This window comes from Stegostoma tigrinum, chromosome 6, assembly GCF_030684315.1.
Source record: "Stegostoma tigrinum isolate sSteTig4 chromosome 6, sSteTig4.hap1, whole genome shotgun sequence".
Taxonomy (NCBI): domain Eukaryota; kingdom Metazoa; phylum Chordata; class Chondrichthyes; order Orectolobiformes; family Stegostomatidae; genus Stegostoma; species Stegostoma tigrinum.
In genome coordinates, this window is record NC_081359.1 from 80824298 (window position 1) to 80846501 (window position 22204).

A 22204-nucleotide genomic window follows, 5' to 3' on the forward strand; every position below is an offset into this window, starting at 1 on the left:
CAGGTAAAATTACAACATTTAAAAAGACATCTGGATGGGTATGTGAACAGGAAGGGTTTAGAGGAATATGGGCCAAATGTTGGCAAAATGGAACTAAGTTGGATTGGAATATCTGGTCAGCACGGACGACTTAGACTGAAGTGTCTGTTTCTGTGCTGATTCTAATGGTTTATAACATATGCCATTTTAAATTTAGCACTATTCCTCTCCCAAGGACTTGGGGCTGGGTTAAAATTCTGTTCAGTGTACCAATGAGATTGTATCTGGAGAAATCCTGCAATAATCAGGTTTGGCTCCAAATTCCTTCTCCAGAGAGTGCTGCCCCTCTCAAAGCTCTTTCCATGTGTTAAAAAAGGTATGACATCATTTCTACTTAATATATTCAGATTTTATTGTCACATGCACTCAATTACAGAGATACAGCAAAAAGCATCTGATGTCAGTAACGGTGCAATCTTAGATACCTTTCATACCAAGGCACAAAAAAAACACTCAAGCATGATGCAGTAAAAGAAACAAAGTGAGAAAAAGTTAAGCACTGCAGACCTTGATAGAATAAACAGAAAATAAAGCAATATATAAATAAAAAGGATTTCAATATTAAAAGAAAGATAAAAATGAATAAAGTTAGGAGTTCAACAGTCTTTGATAAGAAACAAAAGCGAAGTTGCTGGAAAAGTTCATCAGGTCTGGCAGCATCCGTGAAGAAAAATATCAGAGTTAATGTTTCGGGTCCGGTGACCTGATGAGGCTTTCCAGAAACTTTGTTTTTGCCCCTGATTTACAGCAACTGCCTTTTTTTGGTTTTATTCAGTCTTCAACGAGAGCTTGCTGGGGCCCCAAAATCTGAGTGCCTCACAGATACTTCAGTTGCCTGTGCTCACCACCAACGATACCTGGGTGGGGAAGAAACATGACTGACCCTCACCACTGTTTTCAAATGTGGGCTGCGATGACATCACTGCTGCTGCCACCACCTCTGTGATCTCCTTCTGGTGCCTCCAGAACATGCACCGGCAGGACTCGCTTGCAGCCTCCGACTGTAGGTCTGGATTTCTGCGTACACACTGGTCACTGCCAAGTGCCTCAGATGCAGGGCCAAGAGACTGCTGCGGGCCACTGAAAGATTCCCACACCTGGCTGGGAGGACACTTCGCTGTGTCTGCACTGAGGCCAGGAGAAGACAAGAGAAAAAGAAAAAGGAAAGGAACTCAGCGTGAAAAACAAAAGAGGGTGGTGGGGGGTGGGGCAAAAGAGAAAAGAAAAGCCCTCCTCTGCCACCATCTAGAGAATCCACAGGAAGTAATATCCTTTGGTCTTTACCTCATTTGACATTTCAAACAGCTTTTTGCTGCTATATTCTGCTGAGAAAGAAAAGTATTTTTTTAAAAAGTCCAGAACCCAAACCAGAGAACAAGGTCATGGTTTGCCAGATGGAGATCCCCATGTTCCTATACATCATGGAATACTTGACCAACCCACTGCAGGCACCCCAAAGCACAGGAGGAGGCGTACCACTACTTCTGCCTCTGTAAGATTCTCCAAATCTGGTAACAAACAGAAGAATTCTCTCTCAACCCAGCAAGCTCAGAAAAGATGCTAATTACTCAATAAAAGCTCCTCCAGCAAGGACACAACATTTATATGCCTGCTCCTAAAACAATTGCTCAATTCGGAACTCTTTGCAGTTGAATGTCCCCGAGGACAGTAGGAACATGATGCATTTGTTTGCGATTGTACATGCTTTTTAGAAATGGTCTCTGCAAATAGATTTTGAGCAAATAAGTAACTTTTGTAAAGTATAATAAATTGTTGCAATATACTCAAGTCCTGACCATTTCCAACTCAGTGGTTGTAGTAGCATTTGCATTTTTGTCACCCTGGAGCAATCCAGTAGCAAAATGCTGAGGAAGGCTGCTTGGCATGTAAGGCCTGAATATAAACTACACAGATGAGGAACTTGACAAAGTTACTGACACGCTTGCCAGGCAATGCTCCAACTGTGGATGCTATACTGCTTGCACTCAAAGTATAGGGGCCCAACACTCCTGCAGCATCTGCACAAACCCTCAGACGGAGGGTGCAGTGTCCTAGGAAATTATTGATCCAAAAAAAATACATGGAGTACAAGACAGACTTCAGGTGATACCAACAGCTTTTGCATGACAGGAAAGTTTCTGGTAATTAAGATTGGAGCCTGACCTACATCCAGAACATCAGACACCATTTCTGTCACCTTCAAGCAAGATGCCACCACCAGACACATATTCCCCTCCCTTCCTTTCTCCACCTTCTGCAGGGACTGCTCCCTCAGAGACTCCCTGGTCCACACTTCCTTCACCCCCCCAAAAACCTCCCCACAGCCTTATGGCACCTTGCCCTGTAACCGGTGATGGTGCAACACCTGCCCATTCATCACCTCCCTCCCCAGTATCCAAGGGCCCAAACATACTTATCAGGTTAAGCAACATTTCACCTGCACTTCTCAGAATCTAGTCCACTGCATTTGCTGCTCACAATGTGGTCTCTACATCAGGGAAACGAAGCGTAGACTTGGCGACCGCTTCGCAGAACATCGATGTCTGCGTGCAAAAAAAGACCCTGAATTGCCTGTTGCCTGCCACTTCAATGCACCACCTTGCTCCCTGGCCAACATATGTCTCCAGCTTGCTGCAGCATTCCAGCACAAGCTGGAGGAACAGCACTTTGGTTTCCGCTTGGGGACCCTACAGCCCTCTGGACTTTGGGCCTAAACTCTGCCATATCACAGCCCACTACCCCACACACACCAAGTCTTGTTACCACATAGGCTGCCATTACATCAGTCACTAACAGCCCCTATTAACAACTATTCACCCTCCCAGCCTGATCATTCGCAACTCCTTTGTCTGTCCAACTGTCTCTTTCTTTGGGCTCTACCCTATCGTTTACTCCCCACCTCACCCACTTCCCTATTTTCTGCAAATAAACTGACACTTTCCTAGCCACCATCAGTTCTGAGGAAAGGTCAGCGGACCCAAAACGTTATCTGTTTTTTTTCCTTCACAGATACTGCCAGACTTGCTGAGCTTTTCCAGCAATTTTGTTTTTGTTCCCGATTTACAACATCCGCAGTCCTTTCAGTTTTTACCTATCTCAAAGCCCACAGTGAAAGATCTACTTTTCTTGCAACTGCAACAGAAATGCTGCAAGACAAAAACAAAAAAAATTGAAGAATAAAAATAAATGGGAATTCCCTTTAAAATAGGGGATGAAGAGAAACGTTTACTAAGATGAATGGGAGGCTCTTCTCCAGATGGAGTGGAGAAGGTACACAGTCATTCAATACTTTCAAAAGGCAGAGGCAAATAAGATTGCTGACTAATAAGGGAGGCAGTAGTGATTAGGGCTGCATTGTGGAGCCAAGGTCACCATTAAAAGGGATGTTTTAGTGAATGGCAGAGCAGACAAGAGGGAAAGAATTGCCTGTGGGGAGGCAATGATATGGTGGTACTGAATTGCTGGACAAGTCTTTTTTTCCTTATTCATTTGTAGGATATGGACATCGCAGGCTAGCCAGCATTTCTTGCCTATCCTTAGTTGCCCTTGAAGGTGATGGTGAGCTGGCATTTTGAACTGCTGCAGTCCACCAGCTGTAGGTTAAAGACTTCTCATGTCTTCTCCTGGCTCTTCTTAGCTCTCTCTTTAGATCCTTCCTGGCTAACTTGTAACTCTCAAGCGTAATAACTGAGCCTTCACGCCTCAGCTTTACATAAGACTCCTTCTTCCTCTTGACAAGAGATTCAACTTCTTCAGTAAATCAGGTCCATTGTTGCCACCTTCAGGGTACACAGTTGGTTACCGTGGTCAGGAAGGCATACAGCATGTTTTTGTTCATTGGATGGGGTATTGAGTACAAGAGTTGGCAGGTCATGTTACAGTTGTATAGGACTTTTGGTTTGACCACGTTTGGAATACTGTGTACACTTCTGGTCACCACATTACCGAAAGGATGTGGATGAGGGTGCAGAGGAGGTTCACCAGGATGTTGCCTAGTATGCAGGGGGCTAGCTATGAAGGGAGGTTAAGTAGATTAGAATTCTTTACATTAGAAAGAGGGAGGTTGAGGGGGGACCTGATTGAGGCCTACAAAATCATGAGAGGTATAGACAGGGTGGATAGCAAGAAGCTTTTTCCCCAGAGTGGGGGACTTAATTACAAGGTGTCATGATCTCAAGTTGAGAGGGAAGAAGTTGAGGGGAGATATGCGTGGAAAGTTCTTCACGCAGAGGGTGGTGGATGCCTGGAATGCATTGCCAGCAGAGGTGATAGAGGCGGGCACGATAGGGTCATTTAAAATGTATCTAGACAGATACGTGAATAGTCAGGGAGCAGAGGGATACAGATCCTTGGAAAATAGACGACAGGTTTAAATAGAGGATCTGGATCAGTGCAGGCTTGGAAGGTCGAAGGGCCTGTTGCTGTGCTGTAATTTTCTTTGTTCTTTGTATAATCAGGACATCTTTTGGATCCAAAGACATGTAAATCTTTGGAAGAGATGCTCACATGTTCTTCCAACATTAGAACTGAATCACAAATTCATTGGAGCTATACTGTTTGCTTGTTTAATGAGCTGGATTCGGAGCATAAATATTACTTTGTTTATTTGGCAAAAATACTAAGAAATTGCTACTTTGCAGCTATAATTTGGAAGATATTGTTTACAGAGACTAGGGTTTTTTTTCCCTGGATCCATTTGTCAGTCAGAATCTGCTCCTACAGCATATGAACAGAATTACAGGAAGTATTCCTGAATGTGTATGTGCCACCAGTTTTTATACACCACCATATCAAAAAGAGCATGACTAAAATCTACACTCACAGGCATCTTTATTGTGAGGGACTTCTTTTCAACAGCAAGCAGTGCCAGTGAATGTATGTCAGGTCAGCCATTTAGGCTGACTCTATGCAGGTTGTGGAATCTGTCCCAACCTACGCAGCTCTTGCTACATTTAGTGTGAGATTGTTTCTGCATCTGTGCAACACTTCAGGTCTTAATGAACAAGGAAACAATGAATCAGCTAATCATTGTCTGGCCCAATTCACTACCCACAGTAACTCCTGCAAAAATGTCTCACTTAGTCAAATTTGGCCTGTCAGTCACAGTCACTCACCTCCCTTCTTGCTCATGTTTGAACCAAGAAGTTAATGAGAAGGTCAGGAGCTGAGTCACCCTGGTAGAATCATCATTGTCTACAGGAATAGTGTCAGAAGATTGGAGGGTAGCAAATGTTGTCCCCTTGTTCAAGAAGGGGAGTAGAGGCAACCCTGGAAATTATAGACCAGTGAGCCTTACTTCAGTTGTGGGTAAAGTGTTAGAGAGGATTATAAGAGATGGGATTTATCATCATCTAGAAAGGAATAATTTGATTAGGGATAGTCAACACGGTTTTGTGAAGGGTATTGAGTTCTTTGAGAAGGTGACCAAACAGGTGGATGAAGGTAAAGCGGTTGATGTGGTGTATATGGACTTCAGTATGGAATTTGATATGGTTTCCACGATAGGCTATGGCAGAAAATATGGAGGCATGGGATTGAGGGTGGTTTAGCGGTTTGGATCAGAAATTGGCTAGCTGTAAGAAGACAGAGGGTGGTGGTTGATGGGAAATGTGCATCCTGGAGTTCAGTTACTAGTGGTGTACCGCAAGGATCAGTTTTGGGGCCAGTGCTGTTTGTCATTTTTTTTAAAAAGAACCGGGATGAGAGCGTAGAAAGGTAGGGTTATCTGCAAATCTTCTAACCTAAAGTTGGAGGAGTTGTGGATAGCGTAGAAGGATGTTGCAGGCTACAGAGGGACATTGATAAGCTGCAGAGATGGGCTGACAGGTGGCAAATGGAGTTTAATGTGGAAAAGTGTGAGGTGATTTATTGTGGCAGGAGTAACATGAATCAGAGTAATGGGCTAATGGTAAGAGTCTTGGCAGTGTGGATGAGCAGACAGATCTCAGTGTCCATGTGCAAAGATCCCTGAAAGTTGCCACTCAGGTTGATAGGATTGTTAAGAAGGCATATGGTGTGTTAGGTTTTATTAGTACAGGGATTGAGTTTCAGAGCCATGAGGTCATGTTGCAGCTGTACAAAACTCTGCACACTTAGAGTATAGTGTACAGCTGTGATCGCCGCATTATATGCATACAGTTCTGATTGCCGCATTATAGTAAGGATGTGGAAGCATTGGAAAGGGTGCAGAGCAGATTTACCAGGATGTTACCTGGGATGGAAGGTCTTATGAGGAAAGGTGAGGGACGTGAGGCTGTTTTCGTTAGAGTGAAGGTTCAGAGGCGACTTAATAGAGACATACAAGATGATCAGATGATTAGATAGGGTGGACAGTGAGAGCCTTTCTCCCCTCGGATGGTGATGGTTAGCATGAAGGGACATAGCTTTTAATTGAGGGGTGACAGATATCGGACACATGTCAGAGGTAGGTTCTTTACTCAGAGTAATAAATGCCCTGCCTGCAACAGTAGTAGACTCACCAACTTTAGGGGGATTTAAATGGTCATTGGATAAACATATGGATGATAATGGAATAGTGTAGGTTAGATGGGCTTCAGATTGGTTTCACATGTCGGCGCAACATTGAGGGCCAAAGGGCCTGTACTTTGCTGTAATGTTTTACGTTCTACGTTCTATGAACACCCAGATCTCTCTGTGCATCAATTTTCTCCAGAACTTTTCAATTTACCATATAGTTTGCTCCTGAATTGGCTCTTCCAAAATGCATCACCTCACGTTTGCCTGGATGAAACTCCATCTGCCATTTCTCCGCCCAACTCTCCAATCTATCTATATTCTGCTGCATTCTTTGACAGTCCCCTTCACGATCTGCTATTCCACCAATCTTAGCGTCACCTGCAAACTTACTAATTGGACCATCTATACCTTCCTCCGGATCATTTATGTGTATCACAAACAACAGTGGTCCCAACATGGATCCCTGTGGAACACTATTGGTCACAGTTCTCCATTTTGAGAAACTCCCTTCCACTACAACTCTGTCTCCTGTTGCCCAGCCAGTTCTCTATCCATCTAGCTAGTACACCCTGGACCCCATGCAACTTTACTTTCTCCATCAGCCTACCATGGGGAACCTTATCAAATGCCTTACTGAAGTCCATGTATATGGCATCTACAGCCCTTCCCTCATCTAATCAACTTTGTCACTTCCTCAAATAATTCTATCAAGTTGGTAAGACATGGCCTTCCCTGCACAAAACCAAGCTGCCTATCACACTAATAAGCCCATTTTCTTCCAAATATAAATAGATCCTCTCCCTCAGTATCTTCTCCAGCAGCTTCCCTACTGACGTCAGGCTCACCGGTCTCGAATTACATGGATTATCCTTGCTACCCTTCTTAAACACGGGGACAACATGAGCAATTCTCCAGTCCTCCTGGACCTCATCCGTGCTCAAGAATGCTGCAAAGGTATCTGTTAAGGCCCCAGCTATTTCCTCTCTCGCTTTCCTCAGTAAGCAGGGATAGATCCTATCCGGACCTGGGGATCTGTTCACTCTAATGCCTTTTAGAATACCCAACACTTCCCCTTTCCTTGTGCTGACCTGACCTAGAGTAATCAAGCAGCTATCCCTAACCTCAACATCCATCATGTCCTTTTCCTCAGTGAATACCGACGCAAAGTACTCATTACGAATCTCACTCATTTTCTCTGACCCTTTGCACAACTTCCCTCCTTTGTCCTTGAGTGGGCCAACCCTTTCACTAGTTACCCTCTTGCTCCTTATTTATGAATAAAAGGCTTTAGGATTTTCCTTAATCCTGTTTGCTAAAGATATTTCATGATCTCTTTTAGGCCACTTAATTCCTCGTTTCAGATTGTAATAATATTGGGAAAGTAGGACCAAAGCTTTTTAATGTTTTCAGTCACCTAGACCTTATATATGCTTTTTTTTCCCCCCCCTCTTTGCTAGTCTCACAATTTCACCTGTCATCCATGGTTCCCCAATCTTGCCCTTTCTATCCCTCATTTTCACAGTGACATGTCTGTCCTGTACTCTAATCCACTTCTCTTTAAAAGCCTCCCACATATCAAATGTGGATTTAGCCTCAAACAGCTGCTCCCAATCCACATTCCCCAGCTCCTGCTGAATTTTGCTATAGTTGGCCTTCCCCCAATTCAGCACTCTTCCTTTAGGACCACTCTCGCCTTTGTCCATCAGTATTCTAAAACTTATAGAATTGTGATCACTATTCCCAAAGTAATCCCCTATTGAAACTTCAACCACCTGGCTGGGCTCATTCCCCAACACCAGGTCCAGTATGGCCCTTTCCCGAGTTGGACTATTGACATACTGCTCCAGAAAACCCTCCTGGATGCTCCTTACAAATTCTGCTCCATCTAAACCCCTAACACTAAGTGAATCCCAGTCAATGATGCAAAGATGAAAATCTCCCATCACCACCACTCTGTTGCTCCTACATCTTTCCATAATCTGTCTACATATTTGTGCCTCTGTCTCACGCTCGCTGTTGGGAGGCCTGTAGTACAGCCCCAACACTTACTGCACCCTTCTTTCTGAGCTCTGCCCATATTGTCTCACTGCTTGAGTCCTCCATAGTGCTCTACTCTTTGACCAGTGTTGCAACTCCTCCACCTCTTACCTCCCTCTCTATCCCGCCTGAAGCATCTATATCCCAGGATATTTAGTTGCCAATCTTGTCCTTCCGTCAACCAAGTCTCAGTAATAGCAATAACATCATACTCCCAGGTATTAATCCAAGCCCTAAGTTCATCTGCCTTATCTACTACACTTCTCGCATTAAAACAAATACCCTCAGACCACCTGTCCCTTTGTGTTCATCAGCTGCTCTCTGCCTACTCTTCCCCTTAGTCACACAGACTTCATTATCTTACAGGCCTTCGTTACTACCTCCTTACTGTCCACTAACCACCCCATTTGGCTGCCATCCCCCCTGCCACATTAGTTTAAACCCTCCCCACAGCATTAGCAAAAGCAGCCCCTAGGACATTGGTTTATCTCCTGCCCAGGTGTAGATCATCCAATTTGTAACAGTCCCACCTCCCCCAGACCCGGTCCCAATGTCCCAAAAATCTGAACCCCTCCCTCCAGCCACTCATTTATCCTGCCTCTTCTTTCATTTCTACTCTGACTAGCATGTGGCACTGATAGAAATTCTGAGATTACAACCTCTGAGGTCCTATTTTTTAACTTGGCTCCTAACTCCCTAAATTCTGCTTGAAGGACCTAATTCTGTTTTTAAACTTATCATTGGTGCATATATGCACCACGAGAGCTGGCTGTTCACCCTCCCCTTTCAGAATGTCCTGCAGTTGATCTGAGACATCCCTAACCCATGCACCTGGGAGGTAACATACCATTTGGGAGTCTCGTTTTCGACTACAGAACCACCTATCTACTCCCCTTACAATTGAATCCCCTATGATTATAGCCCTTCCACTCTTTTTCCCGCCCTTTTGTACAGCAGAGCCAGCCACGGCGCCATGAATCTGGCTGTTGCTGCCTTCCCCTGGTGAGCCACTTCCCCCAACAGTATCCAAAATGGTATACCTGCTTTAGAGGGAGATGACCACAGGGGACACCTGCACTGCTTTCCTGCTCTTTCTCTGCCTTTTGGTCACCCATTCGCTTTCTCCCTCAGCAATCCTAATCTACAGTGTGACCAGTTTGCTGAACGTGCTAATCCACGACTTACTCAGCATTGCAGATGCTCCAAAGTGAGTCCATCCGCCGCTCCAGAGTTGTCATGCAGTCTAGCAAGAGCTGCAGTTGGATGCACTTCTTGCCTACGTAGCAGTCAGGGACATCAGCTGTGTCCCTGAGCTCCCACATTGAGCAAGAGGAGCATAACATGGGTCTGGGATCTCCTGCTATTTTTACTCTTATGCCATCTTTCTTGAATATACACATTAAGAGAAGTGCAATACTGTGTATGTACCCAAATGATAACATCATTTACATATTATACAACTTGTTTTCAACTTCATTACAGCAACACCTTTTAGTTTCCTCCTTGTGCAGTGTTGAATCTGGTCTTGGTATATTCGTTCGAAAGTCCTGGACAAACCCGATTAGTATTTTTGACTTGTTCTCTTACAATTATGACCCTTCACAAAAATCACCAAGATACCAATGTTGAGCTCTGTACACAATGACAATCTTGTTGTAGATGATCCATTTGTGCTCACCAGGCTTCCATCCATAATAGCCATAGATGCATTTCACTGTCAAGGGCAACAATGTGAGTGACAGGTGACCCGTGAAATACAATCAATTTTGCTGTCATGGGTAGATCCAACGATCTACGAATATATCCTTCAGAAGCTACCCTGGTAGCATGTTTGCAGTAACTCCCATGTCAGCTTTGGGCTAAGTTTTAAACCATTTTCTTCAGATATGGTTATAAAAAGTGACAGAAGTTTCTAACTGGTGAATTGATATGCTTTGTTGAAAACATACGGAAAGCTCATTTCTTGGGTTATATGTTTTCACATTCTGAATCTTGACCTGGTCTGTTTTGCTGCAAATTTCATGTATTTGTGCTTATTCAGGTCAGCTGCCCATATGCCGCAAACTTTTTGTTTGATTGTGTCCTGTTGTAGCCTTTAGAACCAGATTTCTTGTACAGGTGAAACAAGTGTCTTTATGCAGTGTAAGATTTTCACATTTAATGCAAAGTTAAAAATTTAGAAATAGAAGTAATTAGCTCCTTGAGCCTGCTCTGCATTTTAATAAAATTATGGCTGATCTCATTGCAATCTCAACGCCATATGCCCAGATAACCTTTCAATCCATTGCTGCCTTGAACATTTGTATACTCTACTTCCAACGATTTTAAAAAAGAGAGAGAGAGATCATCTTGATTTTAAATAGTTGACTCCTTATTCTGGATTGTCTTGCAAGAAAGGTTTTTCTTCTACATCCACCTCAATGGCCTTCAGGAAATAAAAATCTAAAAGGCACTATCCGTTATGAAGCCTAAATTCAGATAGGACATCTGTGGTTTTCCAAATCATGCTAGGGAACTTGGTAGTCATCTTTGTTGTTTGCAGTTTTGTGTCACTACTACCAAGGGATTTATAGAAGCAAGATTGCAGAATCTCCAGATTACAATGTAGCTGCTGCATTTTTCTTTAGGAAATAGTTTTCTATGCGTTGATTATAACTGCAGCTCAAGCGGCTTCATGCATTTTTCTGATTTTTGCAATGCAATAGCAGCCAAGATTATGTCAACTGCCGTCCAATTTCTATGGTCTAAATATGAACCAACTCTTCACTCACAGAGGGCCACTGATCTGGACAGCTCTCAAATCAAAATTCAGCCTGAGTCTTATTGATTCACAGGATGTGGTTGCGGGGGGGGGGGGGGGGAAGGAAATAAATAAATTGCTGGCCAGTGATTATTACCTATCCCCAATTGCCCTTGAGAAGACGGTGGAGACCTGACTTGTTGCACTGCTGCAGTCTGTGTGATGCAAGTACACTCAAAACGCTATTAGGTAGTCCATGATTTTAACCCACTGACAAAGGATTAGTGATATGGTGAAAGGAATGGTGTTTGATTCTGCAAGAAACTCACAGATGGTGATGTATCTGCTGTTGTTGTCGTCACCTTAACAGTCTAGAAGGATAAGTTTGGAATATTCTAAAAGGAGCCTTGGGAAGTCTTTGCAACACATTTTGTAGAAGGACACACTGCTGTCATTGTGTGCCAGTAGGCAAAGGATTGAATATCAATAAAGCATGCTGCTTTGTACTGGATAGTGTCAAGCTTTGTGCTGTACTCATCCAGGAAAGTGGATAGTATTCCATCATTTGATTTGATTTATTGCAGTCACGTGTACTCAAGTACAGTGAAAAGCCTTGTTTTGCAAGGAGTATAGGCAGATCATTGCAAACAAGGTCATCTGGATCATAGGGTGTTTAGACAGCATGAGACAGACAAGGTATGCACAGCAAGATCAACATTATTTGAAGTGAAAGCGGTCCACTCAGCAATTTAATAACAGGGAGGGAAGAAGCCGTTCTTGAATCTGTTGGTGCATGTGTTCAGGCTTCTGCATCTTCTGCCTGATAGAGGTTAGAAGCGAGCATTACCATAGTAGGAGGGGTCTTTGATGTTGGCACTCTTTATGTGGCAACAAGAAGTGTAAATGGAGTCCAAGGAAGGGAGGCTGGCTTCTATGATGGTCTGGGGTACACAATTTTCTGTAGTTTCTTCTGGTCCTGGGCACAGCAGTTGCTGTTCCAGGCCATTATACACCTGGATAGAATGTTTTCTATAGCACATTTGTAAAAGGTTAGTGAGGATCCTTATGGACACACTGAATTTCCTAAGCTGCATGAGGAAGAAGGGATGTTGTTGACTGTGACATCTACGCGAGAGGTTTAGGACAGATTGTCACTCATAAGTTGACAATAAATCGACATTCTTGACCCTCTCAATCTCAGCTCCGTTGATGTAGATAGGGGTGTGTCCTGCTCCCTTCTTCCTGAAAAGGAATGATCAGTTCTTCTGCTTTGCTGAAATTGATGGAGAGGTTATCATTGCACCAAGATACCAAGCATTCTAATCTTTCCTTGTATTCTGGCTCATCATTGGCAGGATAGATACAAAACATGGTGTTATCAGTATACTTGTAGGTAGCATTTGTACGGAATTTGGCTACAGTCATGTGTGTACAGGGAGTTCAATAGGGGGCTGGGAATGCACCCTTGCGGGGCACCAGTGTTGAGGAAATGGTGTTGTCTATCTTCCCTGATTGCGGTCAGTGTATCAGGAAGCCAAGGATCCAGTTGCAGAGGATGGAACTCAGACCTAGGTCTCAGTGTTTTGAGATTAGTCTGGTAGGGGTTATGGTGTTATCCAGATTTTCTAGGGATGAGTGTAGGGCTAGGGAAACATGTCTGTTGTGGACCTGTTTCGCTGGTAGACAAATTGCTGCAAGGGTAAAGTCGATGTGGGCCATAGCCAACCTCTCAAAGCATTTCATGATTATGGAGGTCAGAGGCAGTGAGTGGTAATCATTTAGTAACATTACATGCTTTTCCCTTTGGTACTGGATGATGGTGGTCTTGAAACAGGTGGGCACTTTGGATTGTAGCAAGGAGAGGTTGAAGATGTCAGCGAATACCTCCACCAGGATCAAAATGCATAGCTGGGGTCTCCATCTGGGCTTGTCGCTTTCCTTAGGTTTAATCTCAGGAAGACCGATTGATGTCTGCAGCAATGACAGAGGGAACAGGTGCATCCAGGGCAGATGACACCACGCCATTGATCTGCTCAAACTGAGCATAGAAAGTGTTGAGTGCATCGAGGAGGGATGCGTTTTTGTCTGCTATCTTGCTCTACTTTTTAAAAAAGAAATCCCATTATGTTGTGTAGGCCTTGCTGTAGGCTGTGGGTATCTACAGCCAGTTTAAGCACTAACTTGATATGATGTTGCCTCCTGGCATCTCTGATGGCTTTGTGGAGGTCATGTCTGGATTTTCTGTACAGGTCTGGGTTGTCTGATTTGAATGCTGCACATCTGGTCTTCAGTAGGCAATGGATGTCCTGGTTCATCTAATGTTTCTGGTTGAGGAATACACAGGTTAATTTCTTTGGCATGCAGTCCTCCATGTACCTGCTAACTAAATCCATGACAGTGGTGACGTACTTGTCCAGGGTGTCTGTTGAATTCCTGCATATGGTCCAGTCCACCAATTCCAAGCAGTCCTGCAGAAGTTCTGCTGCCCAATATTGTATTACTCTCTGTGAAGGATCCTCCTATTTCAACTTTTGATTGTAAGCTGGGAGGAAGAATACAGCATTGTGATCTGATTTTCTGAGTGCCACTAGGGTCTGGAGTGGTAGGCATGTTTGATGATTGTGCAGCGCCTTGACATGCGCCTTGTGGATGGAGGACACATTGAGAGGAATCAGGTGGAGAGTTATTCACCACAGAATTTCCAGCCTCTAATCTGCTCTTGTATCCACAAAAATTTACAGATTGTCCAGTTTCTGGCCAAATGGAAACCTTCAATGAGGTGGGGGTGCGGGCAGGGGAGTCAGGTGGAGTGAGGTGGGGAGGAGGACTGATTCTGCTATAGTAATGCCATGGAATGCCAAGATGCAAAGTTCAGATACTCTCCTTCTATACATGGTGATTGTGCAACTTGCGTAGCATAAACATTATCTGCCACTTAATTAGTCTGAGTATAGATATTGTCCAGGTCTGGCTCATGTGGACATGTACTGCTTCAGTATCTCTCAAATATCATGAGATGAGTTGATGGTTTTACAATCATCCACAAACATCCCCCACCTCTGACCTAACGATGGAGGGAATGTCATTGATGAATCAGCTGAAGTGGGGGCGATAACACTACTCTGAGGAGATGTCCTGAAGCCAAGATAAAAACCACCTTCCTCTGAGACAGCTATGACTCCAACTAGTAGATAGTTTTCCTGACTCCTAGTGAATCCTGTTTTGCTAGGGCACCTTGACATCACATTTGGTCAAAGGCAGTACTCACCTCATTTCTTAAAATTCAGCTCATACGTCCATGTTACTACCAAGGCTGTAATGCAGTTAGGAGCTTAAACAGCCACAGAACTCCAATGAATATCAGTGCTTCCCTGGTGATTCTCAGCCTGATTTCTGGTGTTAGTGTAACTTCCGTACTAATCTGAATCTTATTTGAGCTTTTACTTACAGTTGAAGTTTATATTATCTTCAATGCTTTTTTTTTGAAAAAAGAAAACATTTTATTCCTTGTACAACTCTGGCACAGGGTGTCCAGTTTCAAAATTTGCAATCATAATTCCTACAGTATGGAAGCAAGCTACTCAGGCCATCAAGTCCACACCGACTCTCTGAAGAGCATTCAGCCCAGACCCACACTATCACAGTAACCCTGCATACAATCAGAAATCCTGATTGTGATGTGATGGAGCTTCTATCCTAAAACATTTAACATGTTAAGGCCTTGCAGCTGAGTGAGAAGTACATACATATACGTAATTGTGAGCTGCCAAAATGCAGGTCTTCTGCTCAGTTCTCCCTGCATTGCCATCCTCCACTTGCTCCTTTAGATGCGCGTAAGAGCCTCTAATTTTCAACGATGAGCAGTGATTAGTGAAAAGAATGCATGATGTTGCTGCCTATTGTACTCTCTATGTGTGCTTAAAGAAACACATCATCATCCCACAGGATTATCTATCTCTAAAAATCAGCCATCCCTCATGGCTCTTCCCCTTGGACCATCACCAGCAAAATTTCCTCAATCTGACCTTTGCCTACGACTTGTAACCCTGGGCATGGAGGTCCTAACTGTGCTGGGGACCTTGCATAAAGATATTGCAGTCACAACTTCTATAATCTGTGACTATTAGTACTGCATTAATAATACATTTTGCAATGTAATAGACAAAACAAGTTTGCCTAGTGACTGTCAATTTACTTATTAAACCACTGCAAGTAAAAGTTTAAACATAATTTAAGACTTCTCGACATCAATACACAAGCCAATAACATGGCCATGGCATTTCTTCCTGCGAGATAGGAAATAGAGCCTAGTTTCTAGATATTTCCATTATGCTCTTCATTCAACCTATTTATCAAGCTAAAATAAAATTTAAATAATAAAGTAATTTTAGTAAGATTAACCTACCTTTTTCAAATTGTACAGGATTTTTAAAAATTTGAGGTTTTATCTCTACAGCATCATTTTGAATTTGATCTTGCTTTCGCTGAACTCGGAATATTTTAAAAGAAAATAAAACCCATAAAAATATATACGATATGAAAAAAACAGAACATTCAAGTCTGAAAAAATGTTACCGGCTAAATTTAACAAAATATTACAAGAACAAAAACAACTGTGTTTAAACATATTGTATGGAAATATTCCGTTCAACATGTGGTTCCCCTCCAAACAAAAACCTAGAAACACTTTAGTACTAGCTCATGGCAAAATAAACAGAACAGCAGCTATCTAAATCATTACACGTTACTTATGTTACTTACGGAGTGCATCTGTCACTGAACTCATTGGCAATGGTCTCGATGCCTCCTGATCGAGCGATAGCGATGTAACAGTTTTGAAAACCAATATCAAAACCAACCACCGACATCTTTATTTAAATAAAGCTTATACAAGTACTTGTGTTTTTTTTTCCTTTTCTTCCCGTCCTTCTCCGATTGATCGCGTTTTTATTTATAAAGTGTACCGGGCCAGCTGCTTACTGTCACTGCTGCTCACTATGTCTCCAACACACGCCGGTTCCGGAGCTGCCGTACTTTAAATACGGAGCTCGGAAGAAATTTCCAGAAACTGTCACCAATCCACTCGCCTCGCACTACCCACGCACCCATCCGCATTCTCCACACTTCCAGCCAATCGCAAGCGCCCCCGCTCCCCAGTCGCCATGGTGACCGCAGACGCTCTGACGTCCGCAGAGAAGTTCCGAGAGGCGACTGGAAGCTTCCACAGCCATCGCCGCTCCCTCCGCCCTGTAATCTTCACAATATGTCGGATAGCACAGCAAGGGAGGGACCGGCTGGACGATGAAGCACCGAGCCGGGGCAGGGGGGAATTAACGAAACAGGGTCCCCATTCCCGAACCCCGCTATTAATCTGAAGGGAGGTTTTCCATGAGCATAGGGCCTCCTCCCATCCATCACAGTATTTGAACCACACAATGCATATTACTCATATGTCATGTAAAAGTAAACTGCGCAGCGCAGGATTTTGTTTTGGCTAGATAAACCCTAAAGCTGGCTCAAGGTGGTGAGTTGGAAGCAGTCTCTTCACTAAAGAAAGAGAGATGGAGAAGTTCTTGAAGGGAATTCCTGAGTTTAGAGAGTAACAGTTGAAATCACAGACACCAATAGTACAACAATTAAAACCAGAAATGTTCATGGCTCCAAAATTAGATGTGCACAGAAACGTGGTGAGGCAACAGTAGTAGAGACTTAAAAATAACGATCATAAGGTCATACAAACTAGGAGCAGTAGTAGGCTGTTGGCCTACTAAGCACACTCCTTCCTTTAACAAGATCATAGCTAATCTGGTTGTAGCTTTAAAAAAACCTCAATCTCAAGAGTGCAGATAAAATAATCTTTCTCAGGATGGCAGTGACAAGTGGTGTTCCGCAAGGGTCAGTTTTGGGATCACAACTTTTCACTTTACACATCAATGATCTAGATGAAGGAACTGTGAGCATTCTGGCTAAGTTTGCAGATGATACAAAGATAGGTGGAGAGACAGGTAGTATTGCGGCAGCGGGAAGGCTGCAGAAGGATTCGGATGGGTTAGGAGAGTGGGCAAAGAAGCGGCAGGTGGAGTATGACGTGGGAAAATGTGAGGTCATGCATGCACTTTGGCAAAAAGAACAAAAGCATGGTCTGAAGTGCAAACAGACTTGGGAGTTCTAGTCCAGGATTCTCTCAAGGTAAACTTGCAGGTGAGTCAGTAGCCAAGAATGCAAATGCAATGTTGGCATTTATTTTGAGGACTTGAATATAAAAACAGGGATGTGCTACTGAAGCTTTATCAGGCCCTGCTCAGGCCACATTTGGCATTCTGTGTGCAGTTTTGGGCCCCATATCTCAGGAAGGACACACTGGCCCTAGAGCGGGTTCAGAGGAGCTTCACGAAAATGGTCCCAGGAATGAGAAGCTTAACATATGAGGAAAGTTTGAGGACTCTGGGACTGTACTCATTGGAATGTAGAGTGGATGTTGGGAAGATGCTTCCATTGGTAGGAGAGACTAGGATCTGAAAGCATAGCCTTAGGGTGAAGGAAAGACCTTTTAGAATGGAGATAAGGAGAAACTTCTTCAGCCAGAGAGTGGTGAATCTATGGAATTCACTGCCACAGAAGGCTGTAGAGAGACCGGGTCATCGAGTACATTTAAGACTGAGAGAGATAGGTGCTTGATTATCAAGGGTATTAAGGGTTACAGGGAGAAAGCAGGAGAATGGGGTTGAGGAACTTATCAGCCATGATTAAATGGCAGAGCAGACTCAATGGGCCGAATGGTCTAATTTCTGCTATGTCTTATGGTCTAACTGTTCTGCCTGTTTCCACCGTCCTGCATAGACACCCTGATTCTAGTGGGTCAATTTTAAAATTGAGGTATTGCTAATCCATTGCTGGTCAGTGATATGACAATGATAATTGAGACAAATTAGGATCTAGATCTCTGCATCAGACGAGCTGAGGCAGAGTCAGAGCCAGTAAATGTAAGGGAGGCGAAAACAGTTGTTAATATGCAGATGGAACCCAATGCTGGGATTGCACGACATGAAGGCTGTGTGAACAGTCACTGAACAGCACTTCACCATGTAGCAGAATGTAGCAGGTTTGCAGAGTTTTGACCTGATCTGTTGGTTGTGGAATTGCTTGTCTTTGTCTATGACATGCTGTTTTTACAATTCAGCACGCATATCTGTGTTACAGCTTCACCGGGTTGACATTTCAATTTTAGGTATGCTGGTATTGCTCTTTTCATGCTTTCTGACAATCCTGATTGAACCCAGGTAACCCTATCCTATCGTACATAGGATCCCTGGTTTGATGTTGACAGTAGAGTGATGGATATGGCAAACTGTGAAGTTATAGATTGGAGTTGAATACAATTCTTTACACTGATGGCTTGCAGTGTCTCATGGAAGCTCAGTTTTAAACTGACAGATTGGCAGAGGTAGCCATAAGGAACAATTCAGAATGTGTTTGGAATATACTGTGGAGCCAACCAGAAATCGGGCTATTTTGGATCAGGTGATATATAAAGAGACATGTTTAATAAATGCCCTCAGAATAAAAGATCCCTGGGATAAAACGGCAGGCTTTTTAAAATGTTCATGAGTTTCAGAAAAGATTTTTCCTAGTCATGGAGGAGGATTCTAGGAAGGGGACAAACTGACCATAGTTGATGAGGGAAGTTAAGGACAGTATCAAATTGAAAATAAATATACAATATGGCAAAGATTAGTGGTAAATCAAGATTCGGAAAGCTTTAAAAGTAACAAAACAAACCCCCAAAAACAATAAGGAGGAGAAAATGAGTACAAATTAGTAAATAACGAGTTCTTGAAATGTATAAAAAAGAAGAAAGAGGCAACATCCCTGAAAAGGAGGCAGCAGGGGAAATAATGATGGTGAGCCAGAAAGTGCCAGAAGAGTAGAACAAATACTTCGCAACAGTCTTCACAGTACAGGATACTAACAGCATTCCAAAAATATGAACTACTTTAGGGGCTACAAGTGATGGTGGTGGTATTAGGTGTAGGGAAAGAATAATAGAGGTTTTAATAAACAGACAAAAAGATACTAGAAAGACAAAGGGGGCCAAACAGCAATAAAAGGGTTGCATCCCAGGATTTTAAAATAAAGTAGTGAGAGAGATAGTGGATGTTCAGTAAATAATCTTCCTGGAAGACTGGAAATCTGCCAGTACACAGTCTTTATTCAAACAGGGAAGGAGACAATAAAGGTAAGTAAAGACCAGTTAATTTAACATCTGTCATTTGGAAAAGGATATAATAGTACAGCATTAAGAAGCCTAAGGTAGTTCTGCTTTCACATATGTTTCATTAACACAAATTGGCTATAATGTGATTGATGAATAGTGGATGTTGTTTAGATAATGTGTAATTTCTGCTGTACAGCTATAGCTTTTTCCCTTTAAAGCAATTTTCAATTGTGTGAGATCACACAACATAACTGTTGCATTACAGGACAGCTACCTGTACAAGCAGAGTCATCATGGCTTAATGAAGGGGAAGTCATGCCCAACAAATTTAAAGTTCTTTGGAGGTGGGAGCAAGCAGGGTAGATAAAAGAGAACTAATAAATGCAATATATTTTGATTTTGAAAAGGCATTCAATAAGGCTATTAAAAAGAGTAGAGCCATAGCATTTGGAGTTGTATATTTGCATAGATAGAGGACTGCTTAACTAATAGAAGATAAAATTAGACCAAAGGGCGTATTTTCAAGATCGCAAACCCTAACTAGTGGATTGCCACTAGGATCAGTGCTGGGGCCACAATTATTTACAATTTACATGAATGACTGATGACTAAGTGATTGCAATATCCCAAGTTTGTGAATGACACAAGAATAAATGGAAAGGCAGGTAAAAGAGGATGACACAAGGACTATACAGAGGCTAATCTTATGATCTTACAAAGACTGGTTAAAGGAATGGGCAAAAACTTTGAATATAAAAGGTGGAAAGATAGAAGACAGAAGAATAGAAGAGCTGAATATTGCTTTAAATGGAGAAAGATTGCAGAAAGTTGCAGCAGATGGATTTGGGGATCCTGGTGCACGAATCTCAAAAATGTACTAAGTTCAGCAGGTGAAAGGGAAGATAAACTGGAATGTTAGCCTTTATTTCAAAAAGAATGGAATATTATAACAATGCAAAGAGCTAGTTGGATCACAGCTGGATTACAGTGAACAGTTTTGGTTCTCTTATCTAAGGGAAGATATACTGGCATTGAAGGTAGTCTGGAGAATGTTTGCTCTGTCAATACTGGGTATTGAGTGATTTTTCTTCTGATGAGAGGTTGAGTAATTTGGGCTTGTATTCATTGGAGTTAGGTAGAATTAGAGGAGATCTTTCTGAAACACAAGATTCTTAGGATGCTTGACAGGGTAGATGTGGAGAGGTTGTTTCTTCTTATGGAGAAGTCTAGGACTAGAGGGCAAAATCTTAGCGTAAAGAATTGCCTTACTAGAGAGATGAGGAGAAACCTTTTCTTGCAGAAGGTAGTAAATCTTTGGAAATTCTTTACTTCAGGAGGCTATCACAATTAGGTCATCAAGTATTTTCAAGGCTAAGATATATAGATTTCTAATCATTAAGTGAACCAAGTTATAGGGATAAAGGTAGGAAAAGAGTTCAGGATTCTCACATCAGCTATGATTTCATTGAATGGCTGAAGAGATTTGGTGGGCTGTTTGGCCTATCTTTGCTCCTATATCTTATGGTTTTACGATCTATCCCTTTTAGCACACTCTTAGTTACACAGCAGAATGGAGGGTAACTTCAAGAGTTCTGTCTGTGTCCCCTTGAATTTAGGGAATGGAGGTAAGTGCCATTCAAAATAAAGGTTTTTTTTAAAAAAGGTTCTAATTGGAACTAGTTCTTAAAAGGTGAAGAGAGTGGAGTAGACAGGTAGGATCAGGAATTTTGTGGTAAATGAAGGCCAAAGTCTGGATAGTTCGTAATATGAAAGTACAGTTATAAAGCATTGGGATAGAGATATTTTCAAGGTAGTCACAGAAGGAAAGATTGGATGAGGATAGGATGATAGAAGTGGATAGCGGTACAAGTGAATGATCAGAGGCAATCTTATTGTGATGGGAGTAAAGAGACCACATGAGATTGCAAGATCAGGAGGTTGCCCGTGAAAATGGTTTGGAGAATTTACATAGGAATTTGGTGTTACTGAACTCAGTGCAGCTATAAAATACATTTTTAAAAGATTACAAACATATTACATCGTAACTGGAAATCAAGTACACATAAGAATTCAAAGCAAAATAAACACAGTTAATAAACAGTAATAGTAAGCCAGAGGTACTGCATCTTGTGTATACACGCGTTAAAATTTCAACTGATGCAAAGCCAAAACCATTGCTCTGCAACATGACACTTAGACTGTAAATGACATTCCAAGACCTGAACTGAATAAAACAGGGTGGAGTGTTACTATTGGTTCCACAGACTTACTCAATTCAGATGCTGTACTCAAATTCTGGCTGCATTCACATTGAAAGTCAAATTTGTTCACACCAAAGTTACAGTGCGAGGCTGTGAATATCACTTCGAGGGTTAGTAAATGAGGGAGAAAGTATGTCAACATTCATGCTTATTAATGTACAAATTAGGAGCAGAAATAGGTCATTTAATTAGAGCATCTCTGATCATTTATGTGGTTTTCCCGACTTTCGCATATCCACTCATGTCATCAGAATGTAGGAACTTATCAATTTCTGGTTTTGAACATTTTCAATGATTGAGCTTCCACAGCCCTCTATGTAGAGAATTCTGAAAATTCTCCAGTGTCTGATTCTCTAGTCGGTTAAGAATCTAACTCTGCTTTCACAAAACGACTGCATCTGCTACTCTTCATGGAAGAAAGTTTGGAATACTCAA

At 42.4% G+C, this 22204-nt stretch overlaps 1 protein-coding gene across 4 annotated transcripts in view; it reads right to left on the reverse strand.

The window, feature by feature from the left end:
- The window catches only part of hsph1 (heat shock 105/110 protein 1), a 99931-nt gene that overhangs the window by 67428 nt on the left and 10299 nt on the right, over positions 1 to 22204 (reverse strand). For 2 of the 4 annotated variants that reach the window (XM_059646700.1, XM_059646699.1), the window contains exon 1: positions 16055 to 16335. The exons of 1 other annotated variant lie outside the window; for it this stretch is intronic. In XM_059646700.1, the coding sequence (XP_059502683.1) occupies positions 16055 to 16161 (107 nt within the window). In that variant the 5' untranslated portion in view covers positions 16162 to 16335. Of the gene's footprint in view, positions 1 to 16054; positions 16336 to 22204 lie in introns of those variants that run through there. One more of the 4 variants, XM_059646702.1, reaches the window with a different exon arrangement.